The sequence below is a fragment of the Arvicola amphibius genome, chromosome 6 (assembly GCF_903992535.2).
Source record: "Arvicola amphibius chromosome 6, mArvAmp1.2, whole genome shotgun sequence".
NCBI classification, from domain to species: domain Eukaryota; kingdom Metazoa; phylum Chordata; class Mammalia; order Rodentia; family Cricetidae; genus Arvicola; species Arvicola amphibius.
The window spans coordinates 80,748,887-80,768,045 of record NC_052052.2 but is presented as its reverse complement, the minus strand read 5'-3'; the positions used below and the strand labels follow the sequence as shown (position 1 = coordinate 80,768,045).

Sequence of the window (19,159 nt, the reverse complement as noted above, 5' to 3'; positions counted from 1 at the left end):
TAAAAATAAGTTAATTCTCTGAACCCAGAGAAACAATGCCGATGGAAAATGCAAATCCATCGGCTCTTCCCCACAATGTGGTACCATCCTCAGCTGGTTGTCTGTACCATCTGCAAGCTGACCAAAGCCAGTACTGACTTCTCGGCCCTCCTGCGTACTAAGGAAACAGTGTTTAAGCTCTGAAACAAATCACTCGATATATGATTATACAGTTCTTTCGTGGCAGAGGAACACGGATGTGGGACAAAGTATTATCCTGTCCAGTTCATGTGACGCTAGACTGTAATCACTCCCATTCTCCGAGCCTCTGTTTCTCTTTAAGAGATGCTAATGAATGGTGTATTTTCTGTGGCTTTTTCCAGGTTTCACAGCCTGTGATTCCAAGAGCTAGGCAAGGTAGGAAGAGAAAGAAAGAAACAAACTTCTGTTAAGCCGGTGATAAGTGCAGTATCTTATTTGATTTCACACTGTTTGGGAATGACATAACACAGAGAAATAGCTGGTGAACCAAGGGCAAGAAGGCAGTAAGAGGGGCACTCTGCCGTTTGTCCTCGAAAGGCAAAGCCTGCCCACCTACTGCATCAAAGAACATGCAGGGGAGAAAAGACCTTCAGGACCTGTCATTTGTGAGCAAAGTGACACAGAAGAAGCCATGACGGCTTTGCTTGCTGGGCTCTGCACTTGGACCAGACTGCCCAGAGGGCTGGGGCTGCAAAGCTGCAGGATCCTTCTGAATTCCCCAATGGGGAGAGGACAACAGCTGTTCCCGGGGAGCTGCAGAGGCTTTGACAGAAACAAGCCAAGCAGGACTCTGCAATCATGCAAATGTAGTAAAACAACCCAGAAAGCAAGAAAAAGAAAAAGAAGCAGCAATGTGTACAAAGGCCTGGAGTGTGGGTTTCATTCTTAAAATCAGCAAATCAGAGCAGTCAGTGCCTTTGCTTTTTACAGCAGAGACTTCGGTTGGCTGGACTTGGACCTTTTCATTTTACTCTAGGCTGGTTTTCTGGCCTTAAAAGTCACTTTCCCCTCCCACCCAGACACTTTGTCTTCACCCTCCACCTCTTCCTCTTCTCCCTCCTGTTTTCCTCCAGTGAACTGCTATAGGAAGAGCATTGCTGCCGCAAAATCAATGCAGATTATGTTTTCTGACCTAGACTGAGTGTCCCTAGCACCTGAACAGTATTGGCATCAGAGCCCTATCCCCACAAAAGGATCAGATTTCAAGTAAGAGATTCAGTTGTGGAATTCCAACTGCTCTCAGCTTTATATCTAGTTGGAGAATGAGATACACGTGAGATGACGGGGTGGAGTGGAGGGCTACTGGCTTCTTTAAGGACAAATGTCCAGTCGTGATAGGAGGCACCAGTGTCTGTCTTTCTCTCTGTAGTCTGTCTGCTTTCCTTCATATCTCCTCCTTGCCTATCCATCTATCCACGTAGCCAACCAGTCATCCATTCACTCACCCATATACTCCTCAATTCTTAATATAGAAAAACAAAATCAAACAACTTATAAATTTTAGTAGGTTAAATATTTAAACAATTAAGTTAAAACCACTTCTTCCTCCCTTTCCCCTTCCTCTCTTCTTCCTTCCTCTCCCTCCTACCTTCTTATCTTTTATTTTCTTATTCTCTTCCTTTACCTCAAACTTTTCCCCTTTCTACATGCTAACGAGCCCTTCTCTAGAGGTAAAACTGACACCTGCCATTTAGAAGACGCTTTGCTAGACTCGAGCTCTTCATGTGGCTGCGAGGATCTCTTTCCAGGCGGGCAGAAGAAGACTCACACTGGAGACAAATGGTCCTGAAGTCTACACTTTCCAGGATCCCAAGTGTGGAATACCCCAGGAAGTCACTATACACATATTCACATTTGAAGCTCAGACTGAAGGCTTTCAGGGCCATGTGGAACTATTTACGTCAGAGGGACTAGAAGCCACAGGCCTCTATCTACTAAATAATCTGAGAGTCAAGAAGAGAACCATTGCTTCCTGAGCCATACCCTGGCCAAGGGGTGCCCACCAGCTCACCATGACTCTCAATAGTTTCTCTACACACTGTGGGTCACTGAGTTTGTTCCTCAACTCTTCAACATCTGATCTCCATACCCTACCACCAGGAAGGGTTGGGTAGAACATGTATTATCACTTTTGCTTTTCCCTCATTTCTGGGCAGTAAAGCAAGGACCTATTGGGCTAACTTTTCTGCTTCTCTCCAAATGACTTGAGAGTTGGTGTCCAGGTTTTCCTTTCATTTTCCGCTTTTGACCATGTGGCCACTTGTTGTGACCGCCACTAATGGTGTAATTGTAGTTAAACACTAGAATGCAGGCACTAAGAAAAGGGCAGAGGCTGAGAAAAATGTCCTCTTCAGCTTTTTACTGCCGTCTTCCTCCTGGCTGGCAGATTCGCCCAGGTGTAAGTTGCTGGGTTCGGGAAATTCATTTCAGTTATCGGTGGGGAGAGGGCAGCTGAAGGGTTGGTATGGAGTCGCAGCAGGTTCTTCCCTCGTCGAGATCTTAAAGGCGTAAGGAAACAGATGCAGGGCATGTGGACACATGATTGCAAAGGGAAGGAAAATAGTGCCTTTGCCTCCGTGTGAGAACTGGGTACATTTCCTCTTATTCATTCACCCAACCAGACATATCTTTCCTTTAGCGACAGACTTCCTTTTATTATTTTTTCTTTTTCTTGACTGCCTATCACTAGTGTTGAGCCCCACTCCCCACTGCTACCCTCACCCTGCCCTTCTGCTTTGAATCAGAGCCTTTTGCTTTGTTTACTTAGGTTTTGTATTTCAGAAATGGATGACCCTTGTATGGGGGGCTGATATATTTGGAGGTTCAGTTGTCACTCTTTTGCAGTGTGTATAACATTTTCTAGACAGTGGGATAGCACTGACAAAAACGAGGTCTTGGGGAGCATAAAGGCCAATGTTCAGGCCGAAGGGCCCTTCGGCAAGCAATTTCAACCCCTCACTTTCCAGTGGGAATACCATCGTTAGTCCAGGGGCCATCGTGCAGCTGCTGAGAAGGTAGGACAGTGACGTCCATGCCCAATGCCTGGTATCGCTTACTTCATTTCCCATTACTTTCCTTCTTATTTGCAAGTCTACAAGTCAGGTGCAGACAGATGTTCTGAGAAGAAAAGGATGCTTTACATCCAAAGAACTTTCTAAAAAGGCACTGAGCCTAAGAATTGCCCCATAATAAAAAGAATATTAGCATTTGGAAAGTGATCTCCCCTTTTGGCTATTCTGGACATTATCATAGTGCATCTGAGAATGGAACTTGTGAGTTCTAGAGCACTGGTTTTCAACCTGTGGGCTACAGCCCTCACTTCTTCAAAATCTCTCTTCTTACCCATTGTTTAATCTGAGTTGTTGAGAGAATGAGATCCAGGTCCTCTACTCCCTGCTAAAACAAAATACTGGTAATGATTTCAAAGCTGGGACCATGCACATTTGGAACACTCATCTGAAGCTGCCTTCCTTCAAACATTTTCGTTTTTCTTACATAAAAGCAGGAAAACAAATGCTAGACAAAGTGGTGCACACCTTCATCCCAGCACTTGGGAGGCAGCAGGAGGTGGATCTCTGTGACTTTGAGGCCAGTCTGGTCTACATACCGAGCTCCAGGAAGGCTAGAGCTACATAGGGAGACCCTGCCTTGAATGACCCCCCTCCCCCCAGAAAAAACCAATCTCAGGAAATCCAAAGACTTGGAGTTCTGGATATAAATCTAGCCAACTGGGAACATTGTAGCCAAGGTTTAGGATGGACATAGAGAAAACTTTTGCTCAGTGGAGTTTGCTGCTGAAAACAATATTTCAACTACTATGAATTTTCTTTTCTTCTCTTTTTTCCTTCTTTCCCTCCTTCCTTTCTTTTTCTTTTTTTCTTTTTGTTTTTGTTTTTTGGAGACAAGAGTTTTTCTGTGGCTTTGGACCCCTAACATGGAACTAGATCTGTTGACCAGGCTGAACTCAAATTCACAGAGATCCGCCTGACTCTGCCTCCCGAGTTCTAAGATTAAAGGCATGTGCCACCACTGCCCAGACCTGTGAAATTTTTCCAAGCTATTGTAAGGTGCTACCACCAGTTGTTTCTCTCTATTTAGTCAACATCTGGGTGAAAGCCATTTTTATTCATAATGGCAGGATGAAATAGTCATTGTGTTCATCCCTAATAAAGTTAGCCATGAAGACCTTCATGCCTCACATAGGGGTGGAAATTTAAATAGGCAACTTCTTGCCATGTTTAAATATTTCCAACTAAAAAAGGAATAATGCTTAACTCATAGATTTATTGTTACACTGAAATGAGCTCACTTAGCTACACTCTCCATGATTAATTGACTGTTCTGAGTATGTGTGTACATATAGCCCAATTGGAAGGGCTACCTTAGTACAGGGGTTTTATGTCATTTCCACTTGTGTCTTTAAAGATTAGCTTGCAGTTGGGTGCCTCAGGCATCTACATCCTGAACTAGGAGTACACCGAGTGAGAGGCAACAGGATGAGAGACAGGAAGGCAGAATGTCTGTGAGGAAACTCATTATTACAACAGAAGGGAATTCTCACATGGAATTAGTTATGACTTGAACATTGGACAGAATTCAGATTAGCCAGAAAGTGAAAATGGCAGCCCAAGAACGATAATAAGGTATGGTTTCTGTACATTTTTTCTAAGGCTTTGTGAGTTGCATTACAGTTCAGAAAGACAGCCCCTGCCACTGCCACAGAGTCTCATAGGTCTGTGAGGTGGGGCGAATCTCAAGGGCACTGAGGCTTTCATAAATAGCACATTTGCCCAAGCCACACAATTTCTAGGTGACAAATACAATACTGATGGCTGAGGCTTAGAATGTGCTGGGAATTTGGCTACTTGCATTTCATAAATTAATCAATCGTATCCTGTAGATGGAAGTTTCTGTCTCACCTGCTCCTTTAGCCATTCAGTTCCAAATAAATACACAGAAGCTTAAACATTTAATATCAACTGTTTGACCTATTGCTCAGGCTTATTATAAACTAGCTCTTACAACTTAAATTAACCCATAATTCTTATCTATATTTAGCCATGTGGCTTGGTACCTTTTCTTACTAGGGCATTCTCATCTTGCTTCCTCTGTGTCTGGCTGGAGACTACATCTCTGCCTTTCCTCTTCCTAGTATTCTCCTACTCTGGTCACTCCACTTATACTTCCTGCCTGGCTACTGGCCAACCAGTGTTTTTGTTTTTTTAAACCAATATGGGTGACAAATCTTTACAGTGTACAACAGTGTTAACTCACAACAGAATTCTCCCCATGGTTCTTGGAAGTCAGAACTCACAAGAAATGAGGAAGATGACCCTGGATTTAAGTTTACCCCCATTTCTTGTATTCTTAAAAAGCCATAACAGTGGCCTTCAGAATCATCTTTGCTCTACTCAGTGATCGTCTCCTGAAGCTCTGGGGAGAGTCCTAGTCTTGAGCTTTTAGCTGGAGTAAAGCTGCCTTGTGAGGAAACCCCAGTTCACTTCTTATTCCTTCCTCCCCCAGCTGTGTGCATTTTGCCTGTGAAGCCACGGACTGTCCAGAATTGACTGTGGAGAATGCTTCTCTCAACTGTTCCGGCAGTCACCGCTACCATGGTGCCCAGTGCACTGTGAGCTGTCGGACAGGTTATGTGCTGCAGATACAGCGGGATGATGAGTTGATCAAGAGCCAGGTTTGTGGATGCAGACAGGAGAGCCCTTTTACAGTCAGGGAAGGCTGGCGGGTGTGGGATGGGCTCTCTGCTGAAGCCTCAGTACTGAAAATACTGCTGCCACAGAAAACAAGTGAATAAAAAAATGCTCTCTCTCCCTCTCATCTTTCTTCCTTTCCCTCTCTCCAGCTCTTTCTCATATATATATATATATATATATATATATATATATATATATATATATATGCATGTGTATAAGCATACATATACACACATTCATGTATGTTGATTTATCCCAATTAATGAATCAATGATGCAATCAACAAAAAATATATCAATTGTGACTCTGCAAGAAGAGGGCTTCTGTCCAATAAATATTGTAGACAGCAAATATTAATACTGTTGTGTAGGTTACAGATCTAGGATATAGAATTAACATACTGGAATGAGAGGCTGACCCTTAAAATTCTGTGTGACGGAGTGAGATGGTTTAGGTAGATGGGGACTCTCAGTCTGCATGTCTCTTCATTCATTCACTGTCCCATTCATTCATTCATTCATTGCAATGCCTGAGTTCACCATAAATTAGAAACTGTGCTAGGTCCTGGGGGGGGGGGAGCCCTTAAGCCTGATCTGTTTCTTAGAGACTATCAGACAACATGGAGACAGAGAGGGACATATATGGTTTTGAAGAAATGTTGAGGCACTTAGAAAGTGCCCTGAAAGTAGTAATATGACAACTGAGAGGTGGTTTGATGGGCATAGGTGTGTCTGAAGGAAATAAATAAAAAGAGTGTGCTCTTGTATAGGCAGGGGAATATATGTGAAAGTCTGTTAGTGCTGTAAGTGGCCACATCTGGGGGCTAGTGTTTCTAAAATCACTCACGTCATGAACCTAGAGGATTGAATTGAGTCCATTGATGCCAGGTCCTGTCAGTTTAGTTGGGATGTTTGAAATTGTGGTGGCAGCAAGAAGCTGTAGAAGAGCATATGATTAAACCCCGATAAACATTTGCCTGCCCACATGGGTGTGGCATAGAATGTTAGCAGTGGGACAGACAGCAGACAGACCCATGGGGATGTTAACGATGGGGCCCTTGAAGGTTGGGATGTATCCTTCATGAAGTGATTGGAAACAGAGATGAGTGGCATGGCAAAGCTTACTTTAGCCTGATGCTGCTTTGGGGATCTCAGGTCCGACAGGAGGGAGTGGGATAAAGTGGTGGCCCCAAGCTTTGAGGATCCCACAGCAGTGTAGGTGCAGTCACGGTCCCACCAGTAGACTGCATTCTCTTGCTGCTAGCACACAAGGGCACGTTCTTCATTGCTGGGAATGCCTATTTGTGTAGAGCTTCTGGGCTGGCTTGTCTTAGATACCTACTTCCGTGTGTCAGACATGGCAGGTCTGAACTCCCATGGAAACAATTAGGTTGTCTTGGCAGTGAGAGAGCTCTGTTCCCTTTGATGTGTACTTAAGAGAGGAAAATGTCGTTTGCTTTTAAAAAGCCCAAGTCAACATTTGGCGCTCTCAACCCTCAGGGATTTGGCTGCCTTCTCCTTGAATGGAAGACTCTGGGCTGCCAATGACAGACCTTCTCTTGGCTCTGCAGCCTCACCTCACCCTTCCACCTACACAGCCTGCCATTTCCTAGTTCATTTGAAATCAGATAGACCTTTCAGAGTTCTTAAATTTGATTTTGAATCAATTTTCTTCTTGATTATTCAAAAAAATCTTTTTTTTTTTTTACTGGAGCCCCTAAGTCTCATAATAGTCAGTAGCATATGATGCAATCCTTGGGTCCAGTCCATTCAGTTTTGACTGGCAGAATTCAAGGAAGAAGACCTTCTCATGCAGAGACATCTGGTTTCTCACACCCAAAGGCACTCCCTAACTTAATACCAAGTACTTTAGCTACCTCTGCGTAAATCCCTTCAAGAGAAGATATCAGGACCAGCCCTGGGTGTGCTTCTATTAAACGTGTTAGAGTATGCTCTGTAACAGAAATCACACCCTGGGAGGTCTCTGAATCTCCAGATTCTCATAAAAACGAATTGAAGACCTATCTGGAAGACATTATAGATTGTAGCTCTGAACATATTTGAGTTCAAGTCAGATGTAGCTTTTCTCTTTGTAGGTAACCTGGGCAGTCATATAATGTTTCTAGGCTTTCATTTCTGCATCGTTAAATGAGGATTAAAATATCTAGTCCAAAAAGTTGTTGAGTTATTAAAAATGAGTTTAAGTTCAACACTGAGAATAGGTTTTCTCATTGCTAGACAAGAGTCTGACCTGTCACTGTGGAGAAGTGTCTGTCCTCATATACAAGGACCTGCCTGCTGTCCTTCATTGTATCTTTCTCTGCTTCTCAGGTAGGACCGAGCATCACAGTGACATGTACGGAGGGCAAATGGAACAAGCAGGTGGCATGTGAACCAGTGGACTGTGGTGTCCCAGATCAACATCACGTCTATGCTGCCTCCTTCTCCTGCCCTGAGGGCACCACTTTTGGTAGAAGATGCTCCTTTCAGTGTCGCCACCCTGCCCAGTTGAAAGGTATTCTGACCTCTTTGTCTCAGTCTGGCCTTCATCATCTCTGAAAAGCCTAGCACTGTTTTCAAACCTCGCTCTGGGTTTCAGACGCTGAGAGGCTCTCAGAGTTGTGTCGCTTCCTGGCTTCTTTTCACCATTTGCAGCCATGTAAACTGGCTTGTCATGCAGCCAGAAATTTAAAAATATAGAAATTTATGTGTGTATAAAATGAAAGTTAATACTCAAGATTTTGTAAATCTTTCAGAAAAAAAATGATAGAAGTGGGGCAGGGGAGTAAAGATAATTCTATTTAGAATGGCTATATCTAGCTTCCTGTGTATGATTAAGAATCAGTAACCCTCATGAGGTATTATTATTAGGCTTTGAATTACCCAAAGGAAAATCCAAACAATTGCTAGAATTTAAGGAAAATAGCCCAAGGTTGCTGTGTTAGTGACGGCAGCCACATTGTACCCCGGGTCTGTTTCTGCCTGATGTCAGTTCTACTCTTTACAAAGAGAGCCTGAGTCTGGAGAAAAGGAGGTGTGTCCAATAAGCACTCAGCATTTCCTCGACTAAGCAATAGGAATATGGTGGTGAAGAAGAGGGCATCTGGTAGGTTGAAGAAGAGGCCACCCTTTAAAAATGGGGGAGAAACTGGTCTGGAGGCTCATAGTGAATTTCTGGAAATGAAAGCTTTAAAAAGAGGCCTCACAGCCCACTCAGAGTAACTGGAAATACTGAGGACCAAAGTACACCAAGGAAAGGAAGAACTTCCACAGGGCTCAGTAGCAGCAATTTTGTCTGATTTCAGAGATAGAAGGGTTCTATGTTTCTGTTGGTTTCTTAGAAGAAATGATGTTTCATTCTTAAATTTTAACAATAACTTGCTTGATCATACAGGCCTTTCTTCTAGTCCACTGTGCCACAAAGTATGCCTGTCAACTGTGGGGACATTGGCACGATGTCCCTGAATATCTGAAGAGCAGATAAACTACTGTGTGTGGCTGAGTTTTGGGTACTTGGATGATTGATGAGTATCATGAGTCTCACCAGTTTTTCAAGGGGACAGACATTGACCCCCAAAACTTATATAAAATTGACTTTCAAAGCTTAGATGAGCTTGTGCCCTCTGGAAGCAATGGCTATGGTCAGAAGCTCGGGAAATGACGTGTACTAAAACTTAAAATGCATTGTCTGGGTGAATGAATGCTGGCAGAAATACTATGAGAAAGAAAGAGCCAGCTTTAATTGTAAACCGCTCCTCAAGAAAGACAGCAAGTGCATCTGGACTACGTAAGCTAGTTCCTCCTTTTCTATCACAGAAGATTTGAATAAGAAGGGTGGAGACTTTTCATTTGAGCTACTGTAAAGATTAAGATCACAGAAAAGAGGGAAGGAAACCAGTGGGAAGTGGCAGCTTTCCAGCTGCTAAGGCCAGTGGTTCTCAACCTTCCTAATGTTGTGACCCTTTAATATAGTCCTTCATGTTGTGACAACCTGAACCATATCATTGTTCTTGTTGCTACTTCATAACTGCAATTTTGCTACTGTTATGAATTGTAATGTAAATATCCTTGTTTTCTCATGGTCTTAGGCAACCCCCAAGGGTGTCATGGCCCACAGGTTGAAAACTAATGTTAGAATCTAAGCAATCCGAGCCAGTTACATGGTTCTATCTGCCAATAGGATGCAGGATGTATTAATGACTAGGAAATAATATCTTTCTTAATCAGAGGCTCCTGGGAAAAGAGGCAAATAAATTAGCATTGATTATTAAAGCTCTCAGCATGTCAAATCCTCAAGCAAATCTTTCTGCCATTTTCACGTGCCTATGGATGAAGGAGACAGACATTGCTCTAGGAAGGTGGCTTCAGGAGAAGATTCATTTGGGCAGTTGTTGATTCTCATTTTGCCCATCTCTGGAGAATTCAGGGAAACATCTTGACGTTTTGCACAGGCCTGTGGGGACCAGCAGCTAGTCCCTATAGCTTTGTTGTCAGCACCATTCTATACATACATCCTTCATCTGATTCCACATGGACCTGCTGGCAGCAAGGACTGGATCATCCCATTCCCTCTTTGAGCTTCTTGATGCTATCCCACTTCACCTTCCTCAAGAAGTAATCAGCATAACTTTTCCTCCATTATTTTCTTTCATTTTCTTTGTTTTCTTTCTTTACTTCTTATTTTATTTTTAATTAAACTATGTTTTAAGGGGAAAAAAAGAAACCATAGAATCAGAAAGTTCCACGTTGGATCCAGCAAGACAGCTCATTGGATAACTTTCATATGACATCCATGCCCCACACATAAATACATTCAAATAAGCAATGATAAATAAATGAGATGCAATAAAATATTAAAAATAAGAAAGTTCAGATTCAACTGGCTTTGCTCTTTACCAGCTCTCTGACTTAGCTAATCAGTGTTGCTCCTGTGATCCACCACAGTCTTACTTAAACAACAAGCTCAGGAGTGCTCACTGACAAAGAGACATTAGAGACACAAGCTGGTGTTCATAAGGTACCTGCACTGGAGAAAGAGCTTGCTGAAGACTCCTTTTTTGCTCAACATCTCAGCAGTGGGTGACTCCTCCCCCACTGCTGTCCTTGTCCTTTTCCTGTATAATCCATGTTGCTAGCAAATATGAAGTCATATTCTAGCCTCTACAGTTCTCAGGCACAGGTATTGTTGTCTTCAGAAGAGCACACCCATCTAGGCACAATCCAGTAACTGCACCCCTAAAGAGTTTCATCCCACACAAGTGGCACAATCCCCCTTGTTCCTCTACCTCATGTGATTTATTTTCTCAAATATCCTGAAATATTGTTTTAATCCAAGCTTCTCTTCAAGATCTATGCAAAAGAACAAGAGAGTTAGAAGTCTTAAAATAAATTCTGCCAAGGTTTTCATTACTGTTATTGTTAATGTTCCTCAAATAAGCTCTGTAAGCAAAGGTCACGTTTATAAAACTGCAAGACAGGGAAAGTGCTCTCAAATTCAGGAAGGATGACATTAAGATGAAGACCATAAATACTGAATTAATGGATTAAGTTCAGTGCTTTCATTACCTAGCAAAGTCTAACTCACTCAAGCACAATAGACAGGTACATTTACTATTAACTAAGGAATACAGCTTCTAAAGGTAGCACATCCTCATGCTACAACATCTCCACAGAAGCTCTGCTTTCTACTTCTAACTCTGGGACCTTTTCTATCTCAGATTTTTCATGTGAGTTTATAAAACTCACTGAGGTCACAAAGACACACCATTCTGTGGGACACTTTCTAATTTCTTGGGTGTTGTGGTGAACATGAAGGCTGGCACAGTGACATAAAACCGCCTTGTTTACTGGTGAAATAGTCTTCCTATGCCTGCCTTTACCTTCTGTTTGCGCAGTAGCAAGCAATGCTCCAGATTCTTTACTTCTCTACTAAAGTGGGATTCTCTGCCAATTATCCATGAAAACAACTGCTTTCTAAGACATTCTTTTTCCTCTGTATTTACTATTTGGAAAGAAAAATGAGCTACTTTGGTAAAGAAATCTTCATGTGAGGGGAGAAACTGGGAGGGGGTAATATCCCACTGTGTAGCTAATCCTTGATTCCTAGATGCTCCACTGACTCCATCAGTATTTTACTGAATGTGGCTTCGTAGGATTTCTTTGACCATGTTCATGGGTAGGAGCTGCAGTGTGGATGAGGAGTCTGATGGGTCATCTGGAAATCCCAGTAGCCTAGAACTACCCGTTAGAGGATGAGTTGTTTCTTTAGATACCTTCGCTAACATTTCACCATCTTCCCGACTTTCTAAAGCTCCATACATTCCTGACAGAAATTCCCATGTGTTACTTTTGGGAAATAAGTCCTTTGTGACCATATTTCCTGCACCACTGGGTTCTCTCCTATTTGTCTTTTCATTTTACCCCTTCTTTGGTAAATTCTGTTAGTGTCTATTCCTTACCAAGAACAATGAAAGTGAATATCTTTGTAATCCTAAGAGTCCTAGCTTTAGGCTAATGCAGATTTTGAAGACTTGCTTGTTCTTATTCTAATCCAGTTAACTGAAATTTTATTCTCTGAAGAGTATGAGTGATCAGTACCCATTCCATTTAAAATGCTCAAGTTTGCTAAGAACTCAGAAGTAACTTTTGCTTAGGATCAAGGAAGCTAAACCACTCGTTCAAGATGATAAATAAAGTCATGGTGTTTCAGTCATGCAGCAAATGGAAACTGAGTGACTGCTATATACTGGGCAGTGAACTAGGCTTTTGGAATAAACAGTGAGAACAATGCAGGTTCTAGTCTTAGGATGGTATCAGTGTCCACACTATGTGGCAAACAGAGGAAAGAAGACACTGTACTTCTTGATTATATTCTATGACAATTCCGATGCTTAATCTTTTCATGGATGCACTACAATTTCAAAACTTTTGGGGTGACAATATGATGTTTGGATACACATATAAACTATGCCCTGATCAAATTAAAGTAACTGATCTACCTATTACTTTAAACATTTATCATTTCCTTGTGAGGTCATTCAAAATCTTCTCATTTTTTGAAATGTACAGCACAGAATGATTAACCTCAGTCACCCTACTGTACCTTACAATACAGTAATAGGACACACAAACCTATTTTTTTTCTTGAAATCTTTCTCAAAGGGACTTGCCTACTGAGTGATCTTTTAAGCAAGCTAATCACAGTGAGCATCACTCTTCCGTCGTGACTAAATGTTCACAGTTTCTTTCATATTTACTAGAGAGGGAAATGTCCTTATACACATCTGGAGACAGGCTAAGCCAGATTTATTTTTCAGACTTTAAAAGAGCACACATATATACATATAAATATGTAACAATAATTAGTGGGAAAATAGGTCATTAATTTAAAAAAGAGTAAGGAAAGTTTGTTTGGTATTGTGGGGAGGAAAGGATGGAAGTAAATGATATTATTATAACCTCAAAAACTAAAAGAAATATTTTTTAAAAATGTTAAAAGATGAACAGTGGCTGAGTTAAAAATACCTCCTGCCCTTGTAGATGATCCAGATTGGATTCCCAACATAGTGGTTCACAACCATCTGAAACTCTAGTTACAGAGGATCTAACATCCCCTCCTGACCTCTGTGGGTACTAGGCATAAACATCATACAGATACTTATACTTGAAGGCAGAACACTCATACATACAAAATAAAACAAAAATGTAAAGAAATTAACAAGATGAACAACTGGAATTGCAGAGTACCACAACTCATGAGCTCTCGGTGTCTAATATACACATTCTTACCCTGTGCTAGAAAGGCCAGCCTTCATTTTGTGACATAAGTCATGTTGTCCAGAAACCATAGCTTGGAAAATATGAAGAGGGAAGACATGGTATTGGCAAGGCAATAAGAGTTTCTTCTAAAGCAGTTAGCAAGGGAAACAATGAGAGTGTATTCTCTATTCTCTAGAGGAGAACATTTCTGAGTGGTCAACACTCTAAATGGTCTATAGGTCCATGAAAAATCATTGGTTGGGTGTTGATTCCAGCACACCTTGGTTTTCGTGCACATGGGTAATACATGTTTGTGACCAGAAGTAAAAACCTCAGTATATTAATCATCCTTCTGAGTCTATGGGCCATTGTCAAGGACAAAGAGTGTATTTGCCAGAGTGCATATGGCTTACTTCCTCAGCACCACTTGGTAGTAGATGCAGGCAGTGGCCATAGCTAAGGACTGGAATCCCTGACCCCATGAATTCCTTTGCCTGGACCGGGTATGAGCTGGGTGTGAAGGGGGAAGACACATCCACATTCCCAAATGATACTCTGCTCTATTCTGCATATTCTTTATCTCTGATAGCTCCTATGTACTTTCCATGTACTCTCTATGTACTTTCTATGTGCTCTCTATGTGCTCTCTATGTATTCTCTATGTACTCTCTCCTACAATGTACGTTTTATTTGACCTTTTCCTATTTATTGAGGCTCTGAAATCTTTACATCATCTCACAACAAAGAACTATGCCTCCTTTTTACAGTTTATAGCATTTGCAGCTGGTATAGTCCCAACACTGATAAAAGCACCAAAACTTTAGCTATGGATATTGCAACACCTTTGAGCAATTTGGAAAGGACACCACTCCTGTATCTTTTCTTTAATTCTTTAATTCCATTCTCTTTTCTTTAATTTTTTTTACTTTCCTGAAATACTATTGATTTCTTTTTTTAATTTATTAGATTTTTAAAAAATACCAATCCAAGTTCCTACTACTTCCCCTCCTCCCATTCCATCCATACACTCTCCCACCCTACCCTCATCCAATCCTCAGAGAGGGTAAGGCACATTGCTTTGTGGAAGGTCCAAGGCCTTCCCTACTATATCTAGGCTGAGCAAGGTATACATCCAAAGAGAACCAGTTTCCAAAAAGCCAATACAAGCAGTAGGGATAAATCCTGGTGCCACTGCCAGTAGCCCCTCAGTCTGCCTGAGCAATTCAACTGTCAACCACATTCAGAGGGACTAGTTTGGTCCTATGCTTGTTCCTTTTCAGTCCTGCTGGAGCTCATGAGCTCCTATTAGCTCAGGTAAACTGTTCACTGGGTGAACCCATCATCGTCTTGACATCTTTGCTCATATTCTCATTCCTTCCATTCTTAACTGGACTTTGGGAGCTTAGCCCAGTGCTGTGATGTGGGTCTCTGCCTCTGTTTCCATCAGTTGCTGGATGGAGGATATATAGAAATCTTTAAGATATTCATCAGTCTGACTACAGGGCAAGTCAAGATCAGGCCCCCTCTCCTCTATTGCTTAGTGTCTTAGCCGGGGTCATCCTTGTGAATTCCTGGGAATTTCTCTAGAGTCAGGTTTCTAACCGTATAATGGCTCTCTCAATCAAGATATCTCTTTCCTTGCTCTCATCTCTTTTCTTCTTCCATCTCCACTATCCCATTCCCTCAAGTTCTCCTGAAGCCTCTTCTTCTCCTGTCCTCTTTCCCTTCTACCCTCCCGTTTCTTCCCACTCCCATATTCCCAATTTTGTCAGGTGATCTTGCTTGTTTCCAATTTCCAGGTGGATCTATATATGTTTTTCTTTAGGTTCACCTTATTACTTAGCTTCTCCAGGATCATGAACTATAGGCTCAATGCCAAAGGACATTGCTAAAGCTCTCATTCTTACCTAACTGCTGATACATCTGGCATTCCCAAACAACTATCAACCCTAACCCCTAACCCCAAAACAATGCAGGGAAGCTTCCTGTCTCTGGTTTTCTGGAAGTCTCTTGGCTTTGATGAAAACTCAGTGACTCAACTTTTACCCCTCTCTCTTTCCCTGGGATGTGAAAAATATCTGACTGGTGGTACTGTAGCTTACAAGTTCGCATTTTCTGTGGGGCTGTGCAAACATGTTTCATGTCATCTAGGTGAATCATTCTGACCAGGGGGTGAATCATAGGAAATTAACAATGAAAGGAGACACAGAAACATGTACATAAGATTGTGAAGTAGTTCTCTTGTCTTTTTCTTCTTTCTTAATTTGATCTCAGGTAGTAGTTTCTATCACATGTAAGAATACCAGTTAATTTTTATTTAACAAAAATTTGTCATGCCCCTTCATATAACATTAGATTATAAGTACCATGTATATGTTATTTTTGTCTTGTTTTGTTTATTGCTTTGCCCCAACATATAAAGTACTTGGCACGCCATAAGGATTGCCATTGTTAGTTGAACGGATGAAGGTGTCTTTGCGTCTCACACAGGTCCTATGATCATCCTTGTGTAAGTGTGATGTTAACAGAGAGGGAGGAGGAAAGGGTGCAGGCTAATAAGCTGACAAAGCCTGTGATGGACACTTCTTAAAAGTGTTGCTATATTTAGCCTTCTGAGCATTGGAAAAGCAGGAAAAGTTACTCTTTCTACAGACACAAAAATTAAGGTAAGACCATCCTCAGTGGGAAATAAGAGTTTTGCTGAACACACAGACACAACCCTTTACTGTGTAAACAACTGTATCCATAGCGAGACAAACCTGGTTTTGAACCTCTTGCTATTGACAAGCTACAAGAACTTGATCAAGCTGCCCTCTCTTTTCCAAGTGAGAATTAGCATGCTAAGCACCCTGCATTTCAAAGCACTCTATGCATAGTAACTGCTCAATAAACATCAGTTTCCTTCCCAGAGCTCAAGGTCTCTCTACCACACTTGAAATCCAGAGACTCCATGTTCTTTGAGCACTGCTTGTCAATACCACTCAGCATTAACAAATCAGAGGAGGATCAGTGGTGAAATACCCACTGCAGGTCCTCTTCCAATGGCCTTGAGTTTAGGAAAGGCTGGGCGCCCATAAGACATGAACTGGCAATGAAAAGTCTAGCTTCTGGCTTTTACTTTTATCTGTACCAACCCAATCAGGCGAGTATCCTGAAGGCAGTAAGTACTCTGTTTGAGTGAGCTGGCTGCTTCTCTGAGTGCTGGGGTCTAAAAAAGAAGCAAAAAGAAAGAAAGAGAGAGAAGGAGAGAAGAGAGAAAGAGAAAGAAAAGAAAGACTCCTGAAAACATGGTGGTGTCACTTTCAGGCTTGGGGAAGCCAGGACAGATACAGGGCCTAGGCTCTGGATCACACAGAGCACTGTTAGCTAACACCATTTGGGATGAATACCACTGTCTTCAGCGAGGACACACATCTGCAGGGCAAGGGGATGATGGAAGGACCAGGAAAGGCTTTTTCCTGTGAGGCATAAGAGGCACAAATGATTTGGATTTTAACGCACAGTAGACATGGGCCGAGTCTAGCTTCCATGTCTGTTTGCTTGCAGCAACTGCCTGGTGCTCTTCAGAGATGCTGAGTTCTTAGAGGGAGGCATTGAACTTCCAGTCAGGAATCCCTGGGGACTGCATGTTGGTTCAAATTCCGGCAGCTCATGTGTTATCTTAGCTGTCGGTGGACTCATTGCTCTGCTAACCCTGCCTACCCATGTCTTCCAGGCAACAACAGCATTCTGACCTGTATGGAAGATGGACTGTGGTCCTTCCCAGAGGCCCTGTGTGAGCTCATGTGCCTCGTGCCACCCTCAGTTCCCCATGCAGACCTGCAGACAGCCAGATGTCGTGAGAACAAGCACAAGGTGGGATCCTTCTGCAAGTACAAGTGCAAGCCTGGATACCACGTGCCTGGCTCTTCTCGGAAGTCCAAGAAGTAAGTGGTGCTGGGAAAACCCTCATAGGCTCCAAGGAGGCAAATTCAGATACACATACCTCTTTGAAAGGAAACATTCCTGGCTGTGCTGGAGGTTATACCAAGAGTATCCCATTCTGTCCCATGCAAAAGACATAGAAGAGTAGGTATGGGTCGCATATGGTCACCTTCAAGTCACAGCCCCTCTGCAGACGGGCTATATGATCTCAGACCAGTGGTTCATTTTCTCTGCTCTCCTATGTTTTCAGCGGCAATAAGAAGATTGTAAGTTACCACACAGTGTTGTCATGACACAGAAGGACTTCCAGAAATGCCTTGCACAAAGGGCTTGTTAAAGAAATACCAGATGTTCACATCAGCCCTGTACAGGAACCCATGAGAACTCTCAGAAAGGAAAAGAGAATACAGGGTATTGGTAGGGACTGAGTTGTCCCAAACCACACCTGACAGACAACCTATCTTTGACAATGTTTTACAATGAATTCTTTATTATTGCTGTGGTTGCTGAGATGATACTATAATCACAGCATTCTCCCTTTCCTTTTCCTCCAAACCTTCCCATATATGTTTTCTTGCTCTTTTCAAATTCATGATCTGTTTTTCTTGACACACACACACCCCCACACACACTATACATAAATATATTCCTAAATATATAAGTATAGCCTGCTCAGTCAATATAGTATCACACACACATATATATTTCTCTCCCATTTATTTACATGAACAAGACTATTTCTCCTGCTTTAGCAGTCCTCAGTTGCCTGTGGTTCTTTTCTTATGGATGAGCCACTGTAAGTTGCCCATTTACATGTTAGCATGTCTATTGGTGTCCTCCTTGCTTAGACCATGTTGATGAGACTTCATGGTGCTCCTCTGACATTTCTAGAGACAAAAATATGACAGTAAACTTCTTGTTCTTTTGACTTTTGCAGTGTTTCCTCCCCTGGTTTTGTATGTAATGATCCCCGAGGCTTAGGCACACGGGTTGTGTTGTAGATGTATTGCTTGGCTCTGGGCTCCAAAACTCTACATTGTGAGAAACTGTGGTTTTCTGTCACGGTCTCCACCATGCATGCCTCACACATCCCATAGATAGGCAGAGGATATGAACAGGAAGACAAAGTGATGCTCCCTGGTACTGTTCATGTTCAAACCATGTGATCCTTGGAATGACTTTTCTTTCATGTTTCCTGAAGACGGGCTTTCAAGATTCAGTGTACCCAAGACGGCAGCTGGCAGGAGGGAACTTGTGTGCCTGTGACTTGTGACCCACCTCCAGCCAAATTCCATGGGCTCTATCAATGCAGTAATGGCTTCCAGTTCAACAGTGAATGCAGGCTCAAATGTGAAGACAGTGACGGCTCCCAGGTAAGCCCACTGAAACCCAGATCAAGGCCTCCTCTCAGTCTTAATCGTCTCCAGGCCTCTCTGGCTACACAGCCAAGCTTGTAAATGAGTGTTACCCCTGCAGAAGCTGACGCATCCAGTATGCTCTTTCGTGAGCTCTCTGAGCTGTGTTTTCTCTCTATGAGCCCGTTTCTTCCAGAGTCTTAGTGGGGAGAATTGTTTTTAAACACTAGAACTGTGAGATATTTGTTGAGCAATTTTTAAAGGAAACTGTATATGGCCTTTTGACATTTTAATTGACTTTGACAGGAGTGATGGGGACTTTAATTATCTCTGCCCACTCCTTACCAACATCACTACTTAAATTGTTTTTGAAGTCATGACACTACCACTG

At 42.3% G+C, this 19,159-nt stretch overlaps 1 protein-coding gene across 1 annotated transcript in view; it reads left to right on the top strand.

Annotated features, from left to right (window-relative positions):
* Positions 1–19,159, top strand: part of Pappa (pappalysin 1) — a 231,629-nt gene that overhangs the window by 177,701 nt on the left and 34,769 nt on the right. The window contains exons 14-17 of the mRNA XM_038334912.1: positions 5,545–5,713; positions 8,063–8,246; positions 17,205–17,415; positions 18,615–18,786. Of these exons, the coding sequence (XP_038190840.1) occupies positions 5,545–5,713; positions 8,063–8,246; positions 17,205–17,415; positions 18,615–18,786 (736 nt within the window). The remainder of the gene's footprint in view (positions 1–5,544; positions 5,714–8,062; positions 8,247–17,204; positions 17,416–18,614; positions 18,787–19,159) is intronic.